Source organism: Myotis myotis, unplaced genomic scaffold, assembly GCF_014108235.1.
Source record: "Myotis myotis isolate mMyoMyo1 unplaced genomic scaffold, mMyoMyo1.p scaffold_m19_p_10, whole genome shotgun sequence".
Lineage (NCBI taxonomy): Eukaryota > Metazoa > Chordata > Mammalia > Chiroptera > Vespertilionidae > Myotis > Myotis myotis.
Genome location: NW_023416314.1, coordinates 22,577,872 through 22,603,937, shown reverse-complemented (window position 1 = coordinate 22,603,937; position 26,066 = coordinate 22,577,872). Strand labels below are relative to the sequence as shown.

The 26,066-nt window shown below is 38.6% G+C and overlaps 1 protein-coding gene across 4 annotated transcripts in view; it reads right to left on the bottom strand.

The window, feature by feature from the left end:
- Positions 1-225: 225 nt before the first annotated feature.
- MRE11 (MRE11 homolog, double strand break repair nuclease) overlaps positions 226-26,066 on the bottom strand; it is a 75,412-nt gene continuing 49,571 nt past the window's right edge. For all 4 annotated transcript variants that reach the window (XM_036324661.1, XM_036324664.1, XM_036324662.1 and 1 more), the window contains 6 exons: positions 14,608-14,827; positions 13,530-13,613; positions 8,570-8,628; positions 6,720-6,787; positions 957-1,047; positions 226-682 (listed from right to left, as the gene is read on the bottom strand). In XM_036324661.1, the coding sequence (XP_036180554.1) occupies positions 629-682; positions 957-1,047; positions 6,720-6,787; positions 8,570-8,628; positions 13,530-13,613; positions 14,608-14,827 (576 nt within the window). In that variant the 3' untranslated portion in view covers positions 226-628. The remainder of the gene's footprint in view (positions 683-956; positions 1,048-6,719; positions 6,788-8,569; positions 8,629-13,529; positions 13,614-14,607; positions 14,828-26,066) is intronic.

Sequence of the window (26,066 nt, the reverse complement as noted above, 5' to 3'; positions counted from 1 at the left end):
TATATGAACCATTCAAAGTCCCCGTGGCTAACACTACCACAAGCATTAGAAAGAGAACACACTCAGTAACAAACAGCAAGCTCAGCACAGCGTAGACTGTTTCACCTTCAGCAGATTGAGAATCTCTAGAATAATTATTAAAATTATAAAGAGGTTAAAATTTATAAGCTCTTTTTCTCAACTGCAGCTAAATGTAACTGCATTAAAAGACTAACATAGTCTGACTGTGAAGCAGAAATGTATAATGGCATATTTATTTTAATCCTTATTCAAGATTAATATTTAAGCAACGTTCTCACTAAGACATACACTAATATATGTCAGGAAAATAACAGTCTAAATTTTATAGAGCATCTCCAGGTAATGTTAACAACCAGATTAAAAAATGAAGGAAACCAAGGCTATATTGTATGTTCTTGAGCTGGGATGTTTCTCAAGTAATGCAGCCACTTCAGGAAATGATACTCAAAAATTGAAATTCTCATACATTAGTTTCTCTGTTAAGTACATCTCTTTCAAATTCTTCAGTTAACAGCAATACTTTAAAAATCTTCAACTGTAAACTCTTAGCTTGTAACATTTTTGATTTTTCCTGAACCTTGAAAACTTCCAAGTGCCACTGAATATATTATCTTCTGTTTCTTAAAGCACTAATGTTCATAAAAGGATCATCGTCGTCGTCCTGAAATGACATACAAATGTTATTTTAGTGATGGCTGCACCACACTTCACTGAGACAAGATAGAAGTTCTTATGGCAAACCAAGACCAGTAAGAGTAATTTTCTTTCACTTGAGGTGGATTTTCATTTTTCTATTTCCTTTATAAATATGAACTTTAATTTCTAATTACCAATGAAATTATTTTTAAAAATAATTTCCAGCAACTAACTTAGCAGTCCTTGTTTAAATTTTATAAGCAGTTAAAAATTAAGATTTAACAATATTACTTTATTACCTCATCTGATTCAAAATTGACCCCTTTAGCTGTTTGGCTCTGGGATGCGGGTTTGCTTGATGATGATGATGATGATGATGTGTTCAGCCACCTGAGGTAAAAACATGGGAAAAACAAAGAAAATGAACCAGGGAACTCGGCAAAGATACCTTTCTAACTAAGTTTTCCATTCTAGTAGTAGCCATGAATAAACATAACCACACACTACATTTGATCTACATGAGAGGCAGTAAAAACTTAATGGTGAGAAACAGTCTCTGAGGCCAGGGTCTGAATTCCAGTTCTGCCATTTACTGAGAGCCTCTCTGTGCCTCAATGTTCTCAAATGTAAAATGAGGATAATAATTTTTTCAAGACTAAATGTGTTAATATTCTTAAACACTTAGGTCAGTGCCTGACATATTAAGCACTACACAGATCCTTACTTGTATTATCATTTAGTGTCTACTACCATCCCTCACGCCTGCAAATTGTGGCAATACTGAAATATTTTTTCATTCAAATCTCAGTTATGTTTCTATTACAGATAAAAGGATCTTAGGAAAGGCTCACCACTTCCTAGGGTTGCCTGTTCGTATTATTCATGTTCAATCCAAACCAAGCAGCATATATTTACTGAATACTTGCTCCTGGCCAGGTACTATGATAGGTCCTGGGAAATATCAGTGCACAAGAAAATCATGATTCTTACCCTCATGAAGCTTAACTTGTGGTAGTGGAACTCATATTCCTGGGTCTTTTTATTAATAAAAATTTAAGTTACCCTAGCTCAGGGGACAGCAAACAATGGCTAGTAGGCCAAATCCAGCCTGCCAGTGAGCTAGGAATGTTCACATTTTGAAATGGTCACATTTAAAATGGTTATATAAGTACCTATCTAATATTCTCGCTTTTGCCTCTTGGTCTGCAAAGCCAAAAAATTTTTTGCTGATTCTTATCTTAAATGAAAACAGTGTTTGTGAATTCTTAGCTAACTCTGGGATGCTTTGGGATGTTATTTTGCCAAAATAAATATGTCTGAAACTCTTCTCTGGACAAACAGGTTGAGAATCAAGAGGTCTTAACGTCAGAAGGAAGCAGAAACATCACAGGTTCTTATGCACAAAAGTAAAGGACAGGAGGATTTGTCAAGCTTTAGAGGTAGAGGATCAAGGAATTTATCCACTGATCCATCTGGGGAGTCTCCATCTCTCTGTACTTGATATAAGCAGGCGATGGTTAACTGCTCATTTGTTTCCATCTGTGCCAGAGAGGAGATCATCAAAAGCATAAAGCATGTGCTCAGGTGACCAGATCCTGTTGGGGGTTTGGGGAAAGGTGGAGGAGGTTATGGAAAGAAACACCCACTGAGACCCGACTCTGCTCTCTGATTTCTCCCTAGACCAGCAGTGGGCAAACTACGGCCCGGGGGCCGGATCCGGCCTGTTTGAAATGAATAAAACTAAAAAAAAAAAGACCGTACCCTTTTATGTAATGATGTTTACTTTGAATTTATATTAGTTCACACAAACACTCCATCCATGCTTTTGTTCCGGCCCTCCGGTCCAGTTTAAGAACCCATTGTGGCCCTTGAGTCAAAAAGTTTGCCCACCCCTGCCCTAGACAAATAACCAATGGGGCCCAGAAACAAGCCAGGCACCTACAATGAACACTGGCTCATTTGATCGTAGCAAGAGCCCTAATTCTGTATCAGAGGACTCCAGAGACCTAGAGACCTCACCTGTGACAGACCCCTTATCCCCAGAAACCAATGGTGAGAAAGGAAAGAAATGGCTATACTGTTTTGATTGTAGGGTTGAATAAATGGGCTTTTGTCCCAAATGTCAAAAGATAGTGTTTTATTTGATTAGCCTCATGTGTGGCTCAAAAATAAGGGATGGGTTGTATCAAATTGAGAGCCAGATATTAGAATCCTCCTGTCTAGCGATGGTCAGCCAATTAAGTCAGGTGCAGCAGTGCTATAAGCATAATGTTGAATTGGCCTTAAGCTGTGCCTGACACATAAACAGTATCCCAAAAATGTTAGTTCTCCTACTACAAGGCTTAATAGAATCCCCTCAGTCTCTCCTCCTCCAGCTGGTCAGATGGAGCCAGTTCTTCTCTTGCTTGCTGCTTTAAGGAGAGGGCGTTTTAAATCTGCCAGTATCAAATCTGAAAGGGTCCTCGTAGTCCCAGTACAACAATGGCAGAATTTAGAACAATTTTTCCAGGGAAAATCAAGCTTTCTATTGCCCATCTGGCAGAAGGAACTTTTACAGCTGGAAATTATTTCCTTTTTAAACTTAACTTCCAGAAAATATTAGTGCTGTTACTGTTTACCACTCTTCCTATCACTCTTGTTCTATTTCCCTGGCCTCTTCTTTATTTAATAAGCACTCATATCATTGCTACTATGTGCCAGTTCCTGTACTTAATGTTGCTAAGGGTGTGAAAGTGCTTACAAAACCACAATCACGGGCAACTGATGAGGTAGAAAAACTGTTGCTGATTTGGATAAACAAAAAGCAGTTAGCCAGTGACAGCCATTTCAAACGCAGTGAAATATGAACAAGCAAAGATGCTGTGTGCTGACCTGAAAGACACCCCTGGAGCGAGTGCTGAAAGTGATTCCTTTAAGGTCAGTAGGGGGTGGTTCGAGACATTTAACAAGTGTTTATTTATAGATTAAACAATACATTAGACACCCACTGTATATAAGAAAGGTTAAAACAGGGACTTAGTTGGGGATCTGGAACAGATTAATTCAATTTACATTATTTTTAATGGGGGAAAATGATTCGGTTTATGAATAAATTGCTTCTCGAACAGCCTTCCGGAATGAATGAGATTCCACTGTAATTAAAAAACAGCCTAAATTTGTATCATTTAGTTGCTGTCATCAGAAACACAAGTCTGCAAGGCTGAAGTCAGATTTCTTGCCAGAAAGTTAACTTCTAACTGCCTCTCATCATTTAAGTGATTCTTACTGCTATCTGAGAGCTTGGTCTGTTGTGTTAAGAAGCAACAGCAGAGACAAGTTTTGGAGCTGATTGCGTGGCCATGTGGTTGGGTGACCTTAGGTAAGTTACTTCGCCTACCCTCCTCATTGTCTCCAAAGGTAAAATGGGGTAAGAGAGTAGTAGTTATATGTACTTCCTGAGGTGGCTGTGAGCACCAAATGAGCTAATCCATATGGAAATGATGAGAACAGTGCCTGACACATAGGAAGTGCTAAATAACTCAGTTATTACCCACCTCATGAGTAAATAAGAAGTCAACAGACATTCTACTGGGAAGTAGACAATCCAAAATGCTAACAAAATCAAGATATTTTTCCTTTAATATCCTTAAATATATGTCAAACATAGTAAGACAGTATTTTCATTAGTTCTGGTAATAAAAAATAAGGACCTACACAAGCTGAACTATATTCTTCTCAACTATATTCACTACTGGAAAACAAAACAGAAAGCTAGCCCTGTTTTTTTTTTTGCTTGTGTGTGTTTTAATTTACAAAGACAAGAACAACCAAATAAGTACTCAGAAAGGAACTTCCTTCCTTTGATAGACTGAGTATGCTGATATCCTTCCAATAAATCTCTCAGCAAGACCTAACTACCTCAATTATCCTCAACTACCTACCACAACTACACAAGCTGACCTGCACGTGAGCTCCCCTCAGTACTTTTCACTCCTTCTGCAAAGGCCAGCACTGGCTTCGGCAACTCTATATTCTCCTTGGTTTTTCTCATGTCTTTCTTGTTGCCCATTCTACTCTACCTACACTCTAAAGGTTGTTACCTGAGGATCAAAACATAAACTCTCTTTTCTCTCCACATTCTCTTTCAAGGTGATCTATCTATTCCAGTGACTTTATATATCAAGTTACAAGCTATTGAGAGGTAAATACAGGCAACATTCAAACCTCTTATCTGAATTCTGGAGTCTTATATCCAATCACCTATAGTATAGGTCAGTGATGGCGAACCTATGACACGTGTGTCAGAGGTGACACACAAACTCATTTTTTTGGTTGATTTTTCTTTGTTAAATGGCATTTAAATATATAAAATAAATATCAAAAATATAAATATTTGTTTTACTATGGTTGCAAATATAAAAAAATTTCTGTATGTGACACGGCACCAGAGTTAAGTTAGGGTTTTTCAAAATGCTGACATGTCAAGCTCAAAAGGTTCGCCATCACTGGTATAGGTGGTCGGCAAACTCATTAGTCAACAGAGCCAAATATCAACAGTACTTCTTTCAAAATAGACTCGCACAGGCCGAAAACCGACTTCTGCGCATGGGCCACAAAGTTTCAATCATACTGTACGTGCGCCCGCACGTGTTATTTTGTGGAAGAGCCACACTCAAGGGGCCAAAAAGCCGCATGTGGCTCTCGAGCCGCAGTTTGCCGACCACGGATCTATACCCTCCCTTCATGTCAAGTTCACAAGCATCTCACAGTTTCCACGTCTAAAGTTCTTCCGTCTTTCTATCCCCAGATCCTAGCATTGGGTTTAACTGAATAAAAAGTGGATGTGGAACTATACGTACCAAGATCGACATTTAATTCACATAAACCATACAATCTCACATCCACAGAACGAAAATTAATTCCCAGGAATGGAGGAGGTGAAAAATTTTGGATATTACAATGGTTTTTGGCTCTCTCAAGCTCAATCCTACCCAACAAAATGTCATTCTTTAGTATTTAATTTGTAAATTAAAATCATTTTAATTACTTTAAATCAAATTTAATTTTTATCCGTAGCTAATGAAAAAAAAAGTTAAGATCATGAAAAAAAGTTTGAGATGCACTGAGGTAGAGCTTTTCCCTCGATCTCCCCGATTTCTATAGCTCTTGCTCATGGCATTACCCTCAGCTGTCATTTTCCACCCCACTAATCCAACCAATTCCTATCTTTAAAATCACAGGTAAATTTTACTCCTTCTATAAAGCTTCTTCTTCTAAGAGAGTCCGCACTACGTGCTCCTCTTGCTGAGAGCCTGCATGCACTCAGACCTAGTTTGTGTAATAAAATTTCACATATAATTATGTGCTGACTCAATCATCCCTTAATGGATTGAAATGTTTATCTCTTTTCCACTATAATTTGTTGCCTGAAAGCAGTAAGCTTATTAAAACACTTATGTCCCCCATCAGACCTAATATAATGCTCACACAGAAAAATAAGTATTAAAAAACTGTTGACTATTTTCATAAGTAAAAATTTTCATTAAGTGAGCTTTAGTTAAACAGCATTCATCTAAAATGTTAACAAACAGAGAAAATAGTGACACTGAACCAAGTCAAGCCTTTGGATAAGAGGCAAAACCCAAAAAGGACAGGAAAAGTATCAGTACTCTGACGGCAGAGAAAGTCAACGTGATCCTCTCTTTAGTGTTTAGCACAGCATCCTGTTTAACGCGGTATATAAAGATATGATGATGAAGAGAATTTGAAATCAAGTATTAACAAGATGCAAAACTATTTTCTGTTCACTGGGGAGAACAAAGTACTCCATCAAGAAAATCACTGGCTAATAAAGACAGAAGGAAACAAATTACAGTCATATAAATTTTCGATGAAAATACTTGTAATAATGCTGAATCGCCTCTTTGAAATAGTCCTTGGGTCTATTTTTCACTTCTCTACATTCTTGACTAGTTGAAAATAAATCTGTTAAACATCTGTGGCATAGTAATATGTATTAGTAAAATTCTGGATAACTTTTAATTTTTTCAATGTTTCTTTTTGTAGGAAGTCATTGTACCTACTTTTGATCTGTTCTTGAAGTGGTAGGAAACAAGTCTTCTTCTACATCAGAGTCATCCACCTCAATCACCTAAGGGGGAGAGAACAAAGCAGCAATGGGAATATAAATTTAAATTAAAAATAAACAACTGAATCTCAAGTTGTTCTTTTTAATATACGAAAACAGTCAAAATAAAGGAGGCAGAAATCACATAATGAGCAACTATTAAAACTAAAGCTCAGCCTGGCCTCCTCCAATGCCCCTCTTCATTTCACAAACAGTATTCTATACATGTGACTTCACTTCTCTCTTGGCCACCAGGGCAGCCTGGGTACCTAGAGGAACATACAGCTGGTTTGCTGAATACTCACAGAGGGTCAAGTGCAGACAATGCCTTGTGATTTTCTTGGGTTCTAATGAGTTCAACCATCAGTGTTCCAGCTCAAATTTTAAATGAGGTGTAAGACTGGGTAGGAAGTGCCAGGTATCTATCTGTCTATTACATTTACCCCTGTTAAATACAATTGGTTGGCTTTAAGCCCCACTAAAGATATTTGTGATTCTTGATGCTAACATCCAAAATGCTACTCATTTATCTACATTTTGTGTTGTCTTGACACTTAATACACACATTTGCTATGTCTTCACCTAACGTAAAGCCAAGGACAAAATACTAAAAAGATAAAGGGTGTCCCAAAATTCATGCAAGAAGTAATTTTGATAGAAAACACAGGTTTATAATTAAAAATTGTAAATTTTCTATTGATTCATAAAGTATACAGTATAGGGTTATGTATGGAATAGCATATTGAGTAAATGGCCTCCACAGCTTTGCTGGCACATACGCACTCTTTTGTTGAAATTTTCCTCTCTCTCTCAAATCAATAAAAACATATTAAAAAGAAAAGAATAAAATTTTAGAAAAAGCTGCTGAGGCAGTATGATATAGAACAATGAGTCTCAACAGGCAGTGATTTTTAACCCCCACTTACATCCCATAAACATCTGGAAATGTCTGGAGACATTTCTGATTGTCAGAACTCAGTGGGTACTACTGGCATCTAGTGGGTAGAGGCTGAGATGTTGCTAAACATCCTACAATGTGTCCCTCAAAACAAAGACTTATTTGGGTCCAAAATGTCAACAATGCCCTGGCTGGGTAGCTCAGTTGGTTAGAGCATCGTTCCCGATCAGGGCAAATACAATAAGCAATCAATGAATGCACAAAAAAGTGCAGCAACAAACGGATGTTTCTCTCCCTTCTTCTCTAAAAGTCAATTTCTTTTAAAGGCCAACAGTGCTGCTGCTGAGAAACCCTGATATAGAAAAAAGAGCACTGGCCTGGAGTGAACACACCTGGGCTCTGAAAGTGAGGTAACAGGAGAGCCAAGCCCAGACTGGACTCTTGTTGGGAGGCAAAGGAAGAGAAGAGGCCTATGCTATATCTAGAACTGAACACAGAGGTCCTTAGACTTCAGCCTTTTAGTTGCTTGAATCTAGCTTCAGCCATTAAGGCACAGGACAGAGTTATGAGACTATACGCAGCAAAAGGAAGCCAGGCATAAATAAAGCCCTCGTCTGCACTGAGCATACTTCTAAATTAGTATTTCATGCACGGCTCTTTTGTTTCAACACTGTTATCCTTAAAAATATTACTAGATGAAGACATTATGGATTTCTAATCATGTAATCTATTATTTTTTAAAAAAGAGAAACAAAACAAAAAAAATCCCTGTCTAGATAATTAGTAAAGTTCTCTCCAGCTTTAATGTTCCACAGGTTTTCTTCTTTTATTTACTTTGTCAAAGAATAGACAATTTGTAATTCAGAATACACAAGTTATTAAACACAGCTATAAAACTTTTTTCTTACCTCTGAATAATTCTTAGTAGCAACATTTCGTGAGGGCTGCTGTCTTGTAGGTTTAAAGGCTATAATGAAAAAGATGAAATATCCATTATGTTGTTCTTAAAATAACTTAGAAAAATTTGCACATTTCTTTAGCGGAAGATTTTCTAACTCCTATCTGCAAAAACCTGTGATGCCTAATTATAAAACCATTTAAATTTTTTAAAATCTGAAGGGAGGTGCAATTATGTTAAAATAAATCAATGCCTCGCTGCCAGTTCATATGATTTTTCGGCTTATTGAAATATAGCAAACAAGCCATGCTCATAAAGACACCTATGATAAAAATATTTTATAAATACCTAAAGAATAAAATCTGATAATTTAACAGACTGAATTCCAAATATATCATAGGTAACCCTCCTAATGTCTCCCTTCTCTTATAGGTGGCAATCCCCTTCCCTGTGGCTATGTTAGGAGCTATGGTTCCAGTGAGAGCTTTCTTATTCACTCCTACTTTGCTAACCATATTCAGTACCTAAGAAATAGTCCAGAGGGGAATTCTAGAGAACAGCTTAAATTTTATTCCATGATAAAACTTTCCTTTGAATAGTTACTTTTTAACTTTATAAACTTGGTTAGAAACATGAAGGTTAGTAAACCACTGATTTTTTCCAATTCCCAAACTGTGATATTATGATTTTACAATAAGAAATACACAAGGTGGACAAACGAAGGTTAATAATAATAAAAACTAATAATTAATAAGTAATACAAGAATAAACTGCTTCGCCTGCTCACAACTGTAAACCCACTCCTGCGCATCCCTGTATATTTAGCTTTGTCCCTATTTCTGGCACAGAGCTCCTAAAACCCTCTGAATTTCCGAAATGTTGAGATGCCTGGAGGTATCTTTTATTATGTTAACTTTAGGACTGCATTTAAAGCGGAGGCTGATTGCCAGGGAAACTCACCTTGACTAGAAAGCTAGAATTTCAGTCCCATTCCCTGATTTCTGGGGAGGGGAGATGGGCTGGAAGTTATATTTACCACCAATGGCCAATGATTTAATCATGGTATCTGTGTAATGAAGCCTCCATTAAAACTCAAAGGAAGGGCTTCAGAGGACTTGCAGGTGGGGAACCAGACCACTTCTGATACCGCTATAAGTTAATTAATTAACAGAAAAGGAGCAAAGGAGAGGCCAGATAACATAGGCATGCCATTTGTATAGCTTTGCCAGAAAGCTGGTTTAACACTCTCCAGATCTGTTCCCCAGAGATCCTGGGGGAAGGGACTAGACAAGGAAAGAACAGATGCATGCCCAGTGAGGTCTGAATGACATGGCAAAGGCGATTACATGTCGGTCACACCTGGAACAGGTCATTGGCCAGACTAGGTGTGGCCACTGCAAGGGCACGGAATCTGAGATACAGAAGCTCTTGAACAAACGGAGTTCCCTCTTGCTCTCCTGAGACTCTTGCTGCAAGGGGTGTGCTCTCCTACTCTGTACTTGCCCACATCCAGGTGGACCCTTCACACAATGGACTAATGGACTGTGACTAGTCTGAGGCTACATCAGACCCAGCTCCACCGTGGAATGCAAACGTTGGACACTGGCTTTGCTTCTAGCTCTGCTGAAGCCCCAGCTGCACCTTTTCCAGGACTGGTTTAACAGAGATGGGACTTTTGAAACTGAGAAATATAACTTCACGCAATTAAAAATCACTCATTCGTAAGAACCAGACCACTAGCACCCAGCATGGAAAGGTAAACCCACTGCCACTAGCGACCTAGATGAGTGGGATTTTACAAGAACATATCCCCTGGCTGGTCCTCAAGTCATAATTTTAAATTTAAAGTGATCTAAGACTAGTGGTAATCTTACAAGCCTGCCAAAATAAATGAGTCTTCTCTGAAGGAGACATCTTCACCCAAGATGTCAAATTACTCTTACAGATAAGATGACAAAGCATGCAAGGAAAGAAGACACCACAAATGAGAAACAGTAATCAGAAATGGACAATAGAAAGAGGCCAAAGGTATTCAGATATTAGACATAGAATACTATGCACGCACACAAAAATTAAAGCCAGGCTTAAAAATATCTTCAGAGAATTTAAAAACTACTAAAAATGACATAGCATATTTAGAAAGAACCAAATAGAATTTCAACTTCCTCTTCCCTCCCCCTCCAAAAAATGAAAAACTCAATGGAGAGTTTTAAGAATAGATGAGTGAATTGCAAGACTGATCAGAAATAATTACTCAGAAAGTAGCACAGGAAAATAAAACAGAACTTTTTAACTTTATAAACTTGGTTAGAGAAGTAAAGAGTCATGGAAGAAGAGAGTGCAAAGGTCATACATTGAGAAAAAGAATAACGTTGAGGTGATATTGAAGGGATAACAGTTAAGGATTTTCCAAAAATGATGAAAGACACCAATTCACAGTTTATGAAACCCAATAAATCCTAAGGAGGATAAAGAAGAATCCCCCTCTAGATTCATCATAATGAAACTGCAGAACACCAAGGACAGCCAGCTGGAGGGGGAACAAACTTTTTTTTTTTAAAGAGCAATAAACTTAACTAATTTCTTAACAATGGAAACCTGAAGACTCATTTTAAGTGATTAATTCTACCTACTGATGTCAAGAAGCTTCACATAAAACACTTAAAAAACCATGCTGAAAAAAGGGAGTTTGGGCAAAGGTGAAGGTTGGTCATTATAACACCTCTGCCTATGTGCTGCATGCTAACCAATTTATGGTGGATTATATTTTATTAGCTCTACTTTTCTAACTCCCTCTGTTTTCTCTTTTTTTAATAGCAATAACTAACATTTCATAAATGCCTACCAAGTGCCAGGTTTTTTGTTTTTACTCAGAATAATCCAATATGGTGGAGATTATTAGTCCCAATGTACATGTAAACACACCAGGAGAGTGACTGGCCATGGTCACAAAGCTCTGACATGGTGAACTCAGCCTATGTTTACCATGCTGTCTTTTCTCTTTCTCCTTCTCTGCTTCTATCTTAAGCCTGCCAAGAACGGAACAGGACCTTTCTAGATGCCATTTCCTAAGTGGTACTAAGACAACATGCTTCTGAAGTCAAAAGACCAGGATCTCAGCTGGCTCTCCTTAAATACTGAACAATCCTTGAATCAAAATACAGCAACAGACTTGATAGAAAAGTTCCTTAAGAGTCATTTAATGGATCTTATATTTATATCCTTTCTCCAGTGTCAGTTTCCTCCAATAAATGGTGAAAACTTCCTCTGATTGAGGCACAGTTCAACCCCTCCTGAGCGGCTTTCTCCACCTCCACATTGATAGGTTATCATGTGTAACGCAAAGACTCCTCTGCTGAGAACCAGTAGCTAGGCTGCTAATCTTATCTTGCTCTGGAAGCTAGCACAGTGGTTAACTACTGGTTCTGGAGTTTAGAGATTGAGACCGATCCAAGCTCTAGAATTTACTAGTTGTGAGACCTTGGGAAGTTGCCTTAGTTTTTCAAAGCTTTAGTTATATAAAACAGGGATCATTTAAGTTCCAGTGCCATAGAGCTGTTGAGAGGCATGGACTGTTTCATAAATATAAGGTATTCTTAGTAGTTTTAGTGGTTTTATCAACCATGGGCAAATTGCTTAGCTCAATTCTCCCATTTATAAATGAGGGAATAGGCAAAGTTGTTCTTGTCTTCCAGGTCCATTTTATCAAATAATGAATTTAAATATCTGAATTGTTATAGCTTTTCCCATCTATCCTCATTGGGCCAGTAGTTATCAATCTGGACTCATGGATAGATGCCATGGGTCTTTAACCCTTTGAAATTGAGTGCAATTACATAAGTATTTATTTAACGAGAAGACACAGCTTTCATCAGATTCTTAAGACTCCATAACTCAAAATAGATTTATCATTATGTTATGGGTTCACTCAGCAAGATAGACCACCGACTCAGAATTTAAATTTAAGAGCCTTTATTAAGCTGGCCAGCTGACTACAGTTACAGCACCCTGCCGAAGAGAGGCTGAACTGCAGCGATGACTACAGGTGTTACATTTTATTATTAAATTTTGTGGAGGCCCAGAGACAAATGTGTCTTTCAAATTCTGGGCCCCCAGTATGGAGGAAACTCTCTTTATTTATACTTTCTCCAGTCTTTTGTCTCCCAAATTTGGAATGAGACTTCCGGGCCTTCTGAGAAAGAAGGCCTGCGTGCTGGGAAGGGGCCATGAGACCATATCTCAAGGCCTGGCCTGATGTCAGTATCTTCCTATCTGTGTGTTTTAGGAACAGACAGCACAGTGCGCCCCATCTGGCCGAAGTGCCAGATATGCAGCCCAGTACAATTATTTTTTTTAATCCTCACCTGAGGATATTTTTTCCATTGATTTTTAGAGAGTGGGAGGGAGGAAGGGGAAGGGGGAAAGAGGGAGAGTGGGGGAAAGAGAGGAACAGTGAAGAGACACATCGATTGGTTGCTTCCCACACATGCCCAGACTGGGGCTGGGGATTGAACCTGCAACAGGTACATGCCCTTGACCGGGAATCGAACCAGAGACCCTTTAGTCCACGGGTCAATGCTCCAATCACGGAGTCAAACCGGTCAGGGCTATAATAATTACTTTTTAAAACTCACCCTCTCCACAGACAATGGGGTGATGAAGGCCAGGTGCGGGGGCAGGCTGGATGGGGGTCAATAGGGGAAAAAGGGGACATGTGTAATACTTTCAAAAATAAAAAATTACTTTAAAAAAAAGGAAAAAAAAACAAATACAGCTCACCCTCTCCAAGAGCTCCAAACAATGGTGAAGATCTTTTAAATCAGTATAACTTACCCTGTATTCTAATAGCCTTTCTGACTCCCCAGTGATGGCAACACAAATGAATGAGATTCACTAAAGGAGTTTCCTAGGTATTCCTCTGTTGAAATTTACAAATAACTGCTAGATAATCATTTGTTGTCTATACTCACCATCCAGAATAGACATATTTCTAGATGTTGATGCAGAGGCCTTTGAATTTCTGCTTCGAGTAGAAGTCTCCAGACCAGTGCCTGCTGTGAGAATAATGAGCATCAACATACAATCACATCAGCAGCCAAGGTTTTTTTGAAACAACACCAAATTAAATCTTTATAAAGTTATGTCAAAACATAACTTCCTTCTAAAAAGCCAAAGACATACACAAGAAGAAACATCTAGAGTTTGTTCAGTCAATTTTCAGAAACTACATATTTCTACCACATTTGGCTAATACTCTTCCAATTAAAATTTAAGAAAAATTTCTCTAAATGTAAGGAAAATGATCAGGATTATCACTAGAAGATTAAGGTTTCTCTCCCTGGATATTTTTAACTAAAGTACTATCCATTTTTCCTATGAAAAAGTACGTAGTAAATATAATGTTTAAATATTCCTAGGGATGGATTTACATAATGCATCACGAGGTCACTGGATGACTATATTCTATTGTTTGGACTATTCAGTGACAATAGTAAAAACAACAGTAAACACAAGTCACATTAAACACAATGATGGCAATTAATGTTAGTAATTGCTTTAAGAAATCAAATTGTATTTGGGGTGGGGTTTTTTTCAAACAAATTTTATGAAGCCACTTGAGGGTGGGCATCTGTATCTATGACAGTAACAAAAATAATAATTTTTCTGATCTGGAATTTTCTTCCTGCTGCTATGTCATTAGCTAGCCATTTTCCTCAACAGCACATATTTGCCTCACTATTCCTTTGTACACGTAAAAGAAAATAAGACATCAAATGTACCCAAAGGTGCTGTGTGAAAAACACAGTGTTCTTTTAAAAAAAACACGTTATTTAGAGCAATTAAAACCCTTTGTGCATACAGCCATTAAAATTTATTTAATTAAAATGTTCATGTCAGAACTACATTAAAGTTGACTTTATGCAGTATCAAAATAAATTGTTAGAAGACTGTGTAACTCACTTATACCAACAGGAATATAGTACTGTATTTCCCACTCAAGGGCCGAGTCTAAATGTGTGCAAAGACTGTCCTATCCTCAGTGCTAACCTCGTCCTCTCTGAGACCCTCCTCTTGACACTGAATTCTGCCCTCTTCCTCTTCGGCCTCTTCCTCGGCCTCTTCCTTTGCTGGCTGATGCTGTGCTGCTATCATCGGAGTCATCAGCCATCTGTTCTGCCAAATCTACACTCATAAAGTCATCGGCACTCATAAAGGCGGAAGCAGAGTCCTCTGCCTGAGATCTGAGGGCTCTGGCCCTACTCATGGCCTGAGAGAATAACAAGAAGTTACACATTAGTAGATAAGGCAGCATCCTAAAAGTCATTAGTCTGGCCATTCAGATGAACATTTAATATTGAATAACTGTCTATGCTATTATTTTTCACTCTTTATAAGAGTAGAAAGCAAGAAAACCTCTTTCCCCCATCAGTCAGATTCATAACCTATAACTTGTCAGATCAATTTATAATACTACCTGCAAAATGAGATCTTTTGAAAGGTTTACCAAGAAAGATAAAATTTCACAGAATCTAAACTGTCAGAACTGAAAGACATATTGCCAATGCCCCTAATTCAACACCACCATTTGTAAGAGACTGTCACCATTTGAGCTACCTTGTACAATGGGCCCAATAAATAACAAGAAAAAAATCACAAACAATAGCTGATATTTCTGGATGACAAAATTTTAGGATGCTTTTGCTTTCTTCTTTATTCGTAAATATTACTACTATTCTACAATATACTTTTTCTAAAATATTACATTTGCAATCAGAAAAACATGAGCAATATCTCATAAATGTATAACAAGAATTAAATAAAATATAGCAATTGAAAGCCTGGAGAAAGAATGAAAATCAAGAAAATACCACAAATTTTAATTTGATAAAAAACTGTCTACAGACTGACAGCTGTCAGGGAAGGTGGGTTTCAAGGTGGGTAAAAACGGTGAAGGGATTAAGCAACAAGGAAGGGAAGGGAAAAGAAGGAAAGGGAAGGGAACGGAAGGGAAATAAACTGTTTAGATAGACACATTTGAGACTTAACAAAATGTGCCGAAATGAAAACAGATTTTCTTATTAAAAATAGAATAAAAGCAATGCTGCCTTGATCTCCTCGCTGAAGTCAAACAAAATTTAACAAGGAGAACAAAAACAAAACACAATACATTTTCACTAAAATAAAAAAATAGTTCTAACCCCGAAATACAAAATCTACGAAGAGTTGATGGATATGGTGAATATGTGACCTGGCAAAGGGAGAAAGTTGAGAAGAGTGTTAGGAGTGTAGAGCTCTCCAACACTGATATATATATATATATATATACATATATATATATACATATATATATATATATATATATATATATATATATATATATATATATTTATCAAGAGACCATAACAACAGTTTCTCTTGCTTGGAATGATAAATTCTGGGTCTAAAAGAGGTGGTGATAGGGGCAGAAATAGAATGTTAGGGAACCAGCTCGAAGTGTAAGAAATATTAATCATGCCCTGTTAACCGTGATTGTTTTATTCTGATTAAAGAAGGCACATTCTAACCTGGCTGCAGCCGCACTCGGGACCTGGGAGCTCACCTGGAAATGCAGCCCTTCCTCCCTTTTTGGAGCTGCCTATTATCATGGAAAGATGAACAACTTTGCAGCAGAAACCAGAATCGCCAGCCCTTTGAAGGCCCCAGGCTTTGCAGATCACTAAGGCCTCTGAAGACCCCAGCCCTTTGCATGTCTGTAAACTGCCCATTTGCCCTTTTGCCTACTTCCTTTTGTACTTCTACCAATATAAGCAGCCGCTTATGGTGGGGTGCAGAGCAGATTTTTGTGGATGACCTGCTGCCTCTCCTGTGCTGCTGGCAGTATTGGAATAAACAGTCACACATGATTCAACCCTGTCTCTGCTTAATTGGCTCACGTAGTGACAGGCAGCACAGACCCATTGTTTGTCCGGTTACAGTGGCTAAAGAATTTCCAAGCTCTCTGTGAGGCCATGAAATAAGGAGAGATAGAGCTAAATGAGGAGATGAGAACAAAGCAGGCAGGGTAGAAACAGGAGGAAGTGGATGTTTGGAGGGGGAAGTAATACAGCTTCATAATGATGATCTTAGCTGACGTGAAATAACAGCCAAATCATTACATGAAGGACTCATTATGATGTCATAACACAAAAGGAAAAAAACTTCAGAAAATACAACAAAAAATGTTTTTAAATAGTAGAAAAATATTTCAAATCATCTTTCTTATCCCAGCTGAAGTACAGTCAATCCTCATTCTTGGGTTCCATATTTGCAAATTCACCTATTTGCCAAAATTTACTTGTAATCCCAAAACAACATTCCTGATACTTTCAGGGTCATTCATGGACATGTGGAAAGTAGGGAAAATTCTAAGTCTGACATACAGGTACACAGATGAAGTCAAACAAAGTGACAATCAGCCCTTTTGTTTCAGCTCTTGTACTTTAAACAAGTGTCTGTTGTAAACATAAAATAATTCAAACCTGTAAAGTATTTTTGTGAGTTTATATGAGCCAAACTATCGACAACTGCCGGGAAGCAGAATATCAACGGACTGGGATAATGCTCTGGAGAATGGCAGTTTTTCACCTTGTTTTATACATTACAATCGAAAGAGGAGATGTAAGTGGGTTACATGAAATCCATTGGTGATAGATTAGGAAGGCGGGAGAAAGCAAAGTGGGGAAACCTCTGGGATTGGATTAAAAGTAAAATGATAGACACACACTTCTTTTACTTAAGTGGGTGCAGGATAGTTAAGTCAACAATTAACATGGTAACAATAACAATGAAGGAATTTATGGTCTCTCCTGGCACCCAGGAGCATTTGGTTATGCCCCAAGGGGTCCGGAAAAAGGTAAGTTACAAGTTACCCAGACATTTCATAGGTATGTTATTTTAGATGCAAAAAGACAATAGGCTCAGTTAAGGTATAGTTTGACCTTGTCAATGAAGATACTGGCCTAGCACATAACTACCCACCATAACTGCTTTTAATTAAAGTTTTAATTTCAGACCATCCTTGTGGTTACTTTAGGTCTTAGAGTTTGCAAGACTTCCAGGCATGTCAGGTTAACACGTGGCCCCTTTTGTCCTGAGTTATAGGGCTCTTGGCCATGAGTTCCATGTTAACAAATCAAGAATGTATATTAAAATGGTGCCTTTAAACAGAAACACATATGAAAAGGTTATATATTATTAAGCTGATGAAAATGTTGTAACCAGTGGCTGGCAGGAACCTAATCCTGTATTTCCCCTCAAAGAAATTGCTCAGTGTTCACTAATTTAGTGTTTACAGTGACTTTCTATAACATAACTACCACAAATTAATAAGATTCAGATGTACATTTAAAAAAGTACATTTAAAAGAAAAAAAGGACCTAATTAATAATTAATAAGCTAGATCTAATTGATATGTGCTGAACTATATACTCTGAAAATAACATACTTTTCAAGACCCCATAAACTGTTTTAAGTAATATATAATGGGGTGCTAAAAATATATCAATAAAGTCTAAAGAGTAATAACCATGCAATAAAATTAGAAATTAATAATAGCAAAACAAAACCCTTAACTCCAAACTGAAAAACAAAACTAGAATTCTATAATATCTAGGAAATAATGGCAATAAAAATACTGCATATCAGAACAAATAAAAACATTAAATTATTAAATTAAAGCAAAGAAATGCAATGGAGAAAACAAAGATCCAAGAAAAATTAAAAGAATCATGATAAAATATTATGCTCAATTCTAAGTAATTTAGAAAATAAATGACCTAAACTGAGCGAAAAAAAGACAGCTTCAATAAACTAATTATCAAAAAAACTAATTATCAAAAAAATTAGCAAAGAAAATTGCTAAAAGAACTGCACTCCCGAAAAAACAACAACCAGAAAATTTCACAAGTAAATTCTACCAAATCTTCAAAGAACAGATAATTCCACTGCTATTTAAATAGTCCCAGAGTATACAGAAAGTTTCCAATTTCTTTTTATAAAGCCAGCAGAACATGTTATTAAAAACTGACAAAGGATTGCATGTACAAAAAGAAAATTACAATATCTTACTTATGAATATTAAAGCAAACAAAGAGCATCAAGAAGCTTATGGAAAGACCAATACACCCATTACCAGGAGGTTCACAAAGTAGTATTGAGGATGGGTTAATAATAGGATATGTATTATAATTCACCACATTAGCAGAACATAGTAGGGGACCCCCGCCCCCATGCTTATCTCCACAGATGCCATAAAGTCATTTAGTTCATCACTCATTCTGGATTTAAACAAAGGGAGAAAAAACACAACCCTCAGGAATGGTGGATACTCTTTTACATGACAAAAACCCTAAATATGCTACATATACACACACAGCATGCACACGAGTACTCTTACAATTCAATTAGAGAAAGACCAATGCCCTAACCCTCTCCCCCGCAAAGAAAATTCTACGCAAAGAACATGATTTGATATTACCACTTGAAAGAAGATATCAACCCTGCCTCAAATTCAGATAGAACGTAAGAAAACAGAGGCCAGATAAACTATGGACTGTGGATCAGACTAAGAATACTTTTTATATTTTTAAAGGACTGTAGGAGAACCAAGATGGCGGCATAGGTCAACACCTATACTTGCTGCCTCCCACAACCATATAAAATTACAACTAAATACATGACAACTATCATCCAGAACATTGGGAAACCTGGCTGAGTGGAAGAACTACAATTAAAAGAATAAAGAAGAAAGAGCATTGAGACTGGTAGGAGGTGTGGAGGCGCGGAAGGGGCTGTAACCCGGGTGTGCGGCTTTTTAATCAGGAGAGAGATACAAGCTACCAAGTGCTCTGAGCTCCAGTGCTGGGCGAGACTTTGGGGGACCCAGATACATACGGGGAGAAACTGGACTGTCTGGCATTGGGGCAGGAACGCGGCAGGGGCAGTTTTCTTCCAGACGGAGGTGCGCACAGCAGCGGTTGGACCTCTTCGATGCAGGACTGACTGGCAGCCATTGCTGTTTGCTCTGCCCTGGAGACTCCCTGAGACCCCACCCCACCCCACCCCACCCAATTTACAACCCTACCCAAGATGTGCACAGCGGCTTTTGCATATGAATGGCCTATCATTTCTCAGCCTAAAACCTGCCAAACTGCAGCTGGGTCAGAGTGCTCCAAAGCTATCTAAAGAAGGCAAAGGCCAGGACTGCAGCAGCCTGCATTGCTTCACAGCTGGGCCTCATCTGGGCACTTCCAAACCCCATACAAAGAGGAGGAATCTGCAGATCTCTCTGTAGCTCTTGCTGCACGGCCCCAGACACTGGCTGACTTTGCACCTCCTTGGAGATCCAAGAGCCAGTGTACCCGGTTGTCAGTGTGAGACCATACCAGATTACAACTCTTCACATCCATAAGTGACACACTCAAGGGGCAGATTCAGTGAGCACCAAAGCCCCACTGAAGCAAGTCCTGCCCCATCAGGGTATCTCCTGCGCAATAGATCTTCCATTGTTGACACAGCTGGTCATCACAGCCAATTGGCCTGGAGGTAAACAAACACAGGGAAGCAGCCAAAATGCAGAGACAAAGAAACATGTCACAAATGAAAGAAATGGAAAAAAGCAAACTACTGGATATAGAGTTCAAAACCACACTTATAAGGTTACTCAAGAATCCTCTAGAAAGCTCCGTTAAACTTAGTGAGACCTTTGAGAAACTTAGTGAAACCTTCAAGGATCTTAGTGAGAATGCCAAAAAAATGGAAAAGGACCATTCAGAAATTAAGCATACACTGACTGAAATAAAGAATAATACACAGAGATTCAACAGTAGAGGATTCCAAGAATCAAGTCAAAGATTTGAAATACAAGGAAGCAGAAAACACCCAACCAGAAGAGCAAAAATAAAAAAGAATCCAAAAATATGAAGATAGTTTAAGGAGCCTTTGGAACAACTTCAAGCGTACCAACATCCAAATTATGGGGTTGCCAGAAGAAGAGGGAGAGCAAGATATTGAAAACCTATTTGAAGAAATAATGACAGAAAACTTCCCCTACCTGGTGAAAGAAATAGACTTACAAGCCCAGGAAGTGCAGAGAACCCCAAACAAGGGGAATCCAAAGAGGACCACACTAAGACACATCATAATTAAAATGCCAAGGGCAAAAGACAAAGAGAGAATCTTAAAAGCAGCAAGCGAAAAAAAGTCAGTTACCTACAAGGGAGTACCCATACGATTGTCAGCTGATTTCTCAACAGAAACTATGCAGGCCAGAAGGGAGTGGCAAGAAATATTCAAAGTGATGAATAGCAAGAAACTACAACCAAGATTACTCTACCCAGCAAAGCTATCATTTAGAATTGAAGGTCAGATAAAGAGCTTCATAGACAAGAAAAAGCTAAAGGAGTTCATCATCACCAAACCAGTATTACATGAAATGCTGAAGGGTATTCTTTAAAAAGAGAAGAAGAAAAAGGTAAAAATAAACATTACAAACAACAAAGTGACAACAAATATATATCTATCAACAAGTAAATCTAAAAGTCAAATGAATAAAAAATCTGATGAACAGAATAAACTGGTGAATGTAATAGAAGCAGCGACATGGGAATGGAGTGAACTGACAATTCTCGGGGGGAAAGGGATGTGGGGGGTGCGGGAAGAGATGGGACAAAGATCTTATATGCATGTATGCAGTACCTATGGACACAGACAGTGGGGTGGCGAAGGCCTGGGGTGGGGTGGGAACCGGGTGGAGGGGAGCTATGGGGGGAAAAAAGAGGGACATCTGTAATAATCTAAACATGACACACCATGACATGCTAAAAAATTACCTAGGAAACCCTGAGCAGTCTTAAAATATAGCTGAAAATCTAAACCCAAAAGTTCTTTCTTCTGAAAAACTCCCATATAAAATGTGTCATGTCCTTTCCTACCTTCCTTGAATAAAATGTTTACTCTTATTCCCTATTTCTTTCTTTTTTAAATATATCAAAATGTTTATAGAAATGTATTTCCATGTTCACAGCTGCTTGTGCCAGCATGGGAGGATTGTGATTCTTTTCTCCCCTTGATTTTGTAAGTTTTGTGACTGTAATCCTCCTATCTAATAAAAGACAAAAAGGGTAATTGACCATACCTTTGCTACGCTTCCCATTGGCTAATCAGTGAGATATGCAAATTAACTGCCAACAAAGATGGCAGCCGGCAGCTACGCAGCTAATGCGAGCAGGAGGTTTTCTTGCTCCAGTGATGGAGGAAGCCTAGGTTCCCCGCCTGCCGCGGCCTGCTCTAAGCTCCGAAAGCAACAAAGTTTCAATTATAGAAGCTAAACCAGCCGTGGGCAAACTACGGCCCGCGGGCCGGATCCAGCCCGTTTGAAATGAATAAAACTAAAAAAAAAAAAGACCGTACCCTTTTATGTAATGATGTTTACTTTGAATTTATATTAGTTCACACAAACACTCCATCCATGTTTTAGTTCCGGCCCTCCGGTCCAGTTTAAGAACCCATTGAGGCCCTCGAGTCAAAAAGTTTGCCCACCCCTGAGCTAAACAAACCCCAGATACCTGCTTTCAGCCGGTGGTGGCCACGGAGCCGGCTCTTAGCTCCAGTGACAGCAACAAAGTTTCAATTATAGAAGCTAAACAAACCCCAGATACCTGCTTTCAGCAGGCCATGGCCTCAGAGCTGCAGCAAGCAGGAGCTAGCTCTCAGCTCCAGTGACAGCAACAAAGTTTCAATTATAGAAGGTAAATAAATCCCAGAATAAAAAAAAAAAGAAAGAAAGGAGAGGCTGGGAGCTTCAGTCGTCGGCCAGCCTGAAAACGGCCCTCAGCCCCTCACCAGACTGGCCAGGCACCCCAGTGGGGACCCCAACCCGGAAGGGGGTGTGACCAATTGTACACAGCCATCAGCCCCTCACCCAGGCACCCAAGCGGGACCTCCACCCTGATCCGGGACACCCTTCAGGGCAAACCAGCTGGCCCCCACCCATGCACCAGGCCTCTATCCTATATAGTAAAAGGGTAATATGCAAACTGACCCTAACAGCAGAAAGACTGGGAATGACTGGTCACTATGACACACACTGACCACCAGGGGGCAGACGCTCAATGCAGGAGCTGCCCTCTGGTGGTCAGTGCGCTCCCACATGGGGGAGCTCTGCTCAGCCACAAGCCAGGCTGATGGCTGCCAGTACAGCGGTGGTGGTGGGAGCCTCTCCTGCCTCCTCAGCAGTGCTAAGGATGTCTGACTGCAGCTTAGGTCTGTTCCCCGCTGGCAAGTGGACATCCCCTGAGGGCTGCCGGGCTGCCAGAGGGATGTCTGATTGCCAGCTTAGGCCCAATCTCCCAGGGAGCAGGCCTAAGCCAGCAGGTGGTCATCCCCCGAGGGGTCCCAGACTGCAAGAGGGCACAGGCCGGGCTGAGGGACCCCCCAGCCCCCAGTGCACAAATTTTTGTGCACTGGGCCTCTAGTATATTTATAATGAAAAAACTACAGGTGATTAGTTCAATTTTTAAAAATATAATTATATGGAAAAGAAAAATTAATAGCAAACTATGGCATAGTTCTTGAGATATGCAAATAGAAGCTCTTGCCCTGGCCAGGTGGTATGGTTGGCTGGAGCATCATCCTTTACACCAGTGGTCCTCAGCCTTCCTAATGCCACGATCCTTTAATACAGTTTCTCATGTTGTGGTGACCCCCACCCATAAAATTATTTTTGTTGCTACTTCATAACTGTAATTTTGCTACTGTTATGAATTGTAATGTAAATATCTGATATGCTATATGTGGTTTCCAATGGTCTTAGGCGACCCCTGTGAAAGGGTCGTTCGACCCCCAAAGGGGTCGTGACCCACAGGTAGAAAACCACTGCTCTACGCCAAAAAGTTTCAAGTTCAATTCCCATTCAGGGTACATACCCATGTTGCAGGTTCAATCCCTGGTCGGGGCACATGCAGGAAGCAACCAATCGATTTTTTTTTTTTCCTCTCTCTCTCTCTCTCAAATCAATAAAAATATATCCTCAAGGGAGGATTTAAAAAAAAAGAGCTCTTTTGTAAGGTCTGATTAATAAAATCTGCAGGGAAGGGGATTAGCTGGCTACTAGAGGTACAAATACTTCTGCAGGGCTGAACTGATGGATCTTTCTGAATGTGTTATTTGTTCCCTCTTATTCTTTAAAAGATTAATGAAAAACTGATTCTCTACAAAGGATCCATTGTAACAAAATATGTCTGCAATCTTTTCAATTGAAGGATTTAACCAAGTTTAAGTCAAATAATCTAAGAACCAGAACTCATTTCTACTTCATGGGCACTCTGTAAAATGAGTACAAATACAATAAGGGTAGTAGGGGATCTTTAATCTATAGCCTCTTCCATTTAGCTCCAAAACTCAGTGCAGGAGTTGCATCTGTGCTTATTATGAACAGTGATTTTTTGATGTGCTGCACAATAGGGTTAGCAGTTTTAACTTTTTAGCCAGTCATTGGCCATGTATTATATTAATGTTATTATAATATAAAATTCTGATAAGACACAGTACTGTAGTCTAGATTTGGGGATAGAAATTGTCAGGTTCAAATTCCAGCCCTACCATGTGTCCTTCAGTTGGGCCTTAGTCTTCTCATCTATAAAATGGAAACTGGGAGTATAAGTAATGCACATAGCAAAAAGTCAATAAATACATCTTCCCTTTTTCCCTTGAAACAAATAATGAAAAAAGCCAAGTAGGTTATCAGTTCTGTTTTTTTCCAATTTTATTTAGGAGAATGAGTTTGATATTGGGAATGCTGAGTGTGAAATGTAGTGGATGGCGGTAGTTTTTCATTTTGTAATCTATTACTGAAGGCTAATAATGAAAGGCATGGTGTGGGAAAAAGACTGTAGTCAATACTGGCCCTTACTGCTAGTAATGTTAGTTTATGTTGCAAAACTTACTCCCATAGAGCTACTGTAAGAAATACAAGGGAACAATATCTGTGAAACTTACAACTAGACATTTAGATTACCCTAGCATATTCTTTGTAGAGAAAGGTTATTAACTGACTTACTATCTTGTTCACATTTCCACAAATTCTAATGAACTGGGACACAATTTGGGAGTATAGGAGTCAGAGAACATCAAACTTTATAGTAAGACAGAAGGGGGAAAAAACCACAATACCAGAAATGTCACTTTTCTATTCTTTAAAATTTCAGGTAAGTGACATTCTTGGATCAATCTAAAATCCTAAATAGCAAGTGTGGAATATTAGAAATGAAGTGAGTGAAGGAAATTAGATAGGGCTTGGAAGATATTTTAAAAAGAAAAAAAAAGGCTTCGAGTCTGTCTCATGGCCCACAGAAATAGTACAGAATTATTTGAGAATGATTATTCCCATATCAGAGTCTAAAACTGCTTGCCTGTGGTAGTACCTGATAGTCACTAATATATCAGTTACTAAAACATGGGTTCCTTTGGAAGAGTTCAGGGGAAAAAGGTAAACCGAGTCCCATCTCCTTAAGCGTTCTTTTCCTTTTCCTTTAGTGTCTCAGGTGTTGATTTTTACTGAAGGAAAGTGCTTAAAATAAGGCAAAATATATTATTTGAAAGAAAGGAAGGACTCCTATTCATTCCATTATTGTAGCAGAGGAAACAGTGGAATTTGTAAAAGTTAGAGGATATGTCTTCAATTCTTTCTGATTCATCACCTATCAGCTACAGCTCTGAAATATTTAGGAAACCAAAACAGAGTTGTATTAACTCCATGAGGATGAAACTTCAGGTCATAAGATTTAATATTTTCTTTCTACACATCTGTACCACTTACTAAATTGCGTATCTCTGGTGGACACAAACCACACCTTTTTCATATTTGTATTCCCTATATAGAGGAGAATGGCTACCCATTACAGGTCCTATACAAAATGCTGAATGAAAGCAATCAGTGCAAAATCCCAACAGTAAGTAATTTATAAAATAACTTTAAATACTACATAGCAATCATTAAACACTAAGGACAATAAGAAGATATATTTCAATCATGAATCCACCAAGTATCAGATAAAGACCCCAAACTGAAGCAAATGGTTGCTAACCTCAAGCTCCTAAATTTCAACAAGACCAAGAAGACAGCAATGATGGTGATGAAGCTAATTTCAACATTTTAAAGAGGCCAGTAGGCACTGTACATTTACCTATGATAACACTGCTAACCAAAACACTAAGCTTCTTCTTTTTCGCCCAAAATAAGATCAGCTTAGTAGGATAAGGTTTTATCTTACTGATAAAATGCTCTGATAACAATTAGGTATTATTTTGATTAAGGGCTCTTGTTGTATATGAAAGCCCTGCCCCCATAGCATACAATTAAATAAACTGTAGAAAAGAGCCAAAGGGAAAAAAGGAATATCAACAAGCAGAATATTTGTAGGCTGACCTGGAATAAGCCAAAGGAACCTGTCCTCAGCAACCCCTGCTCA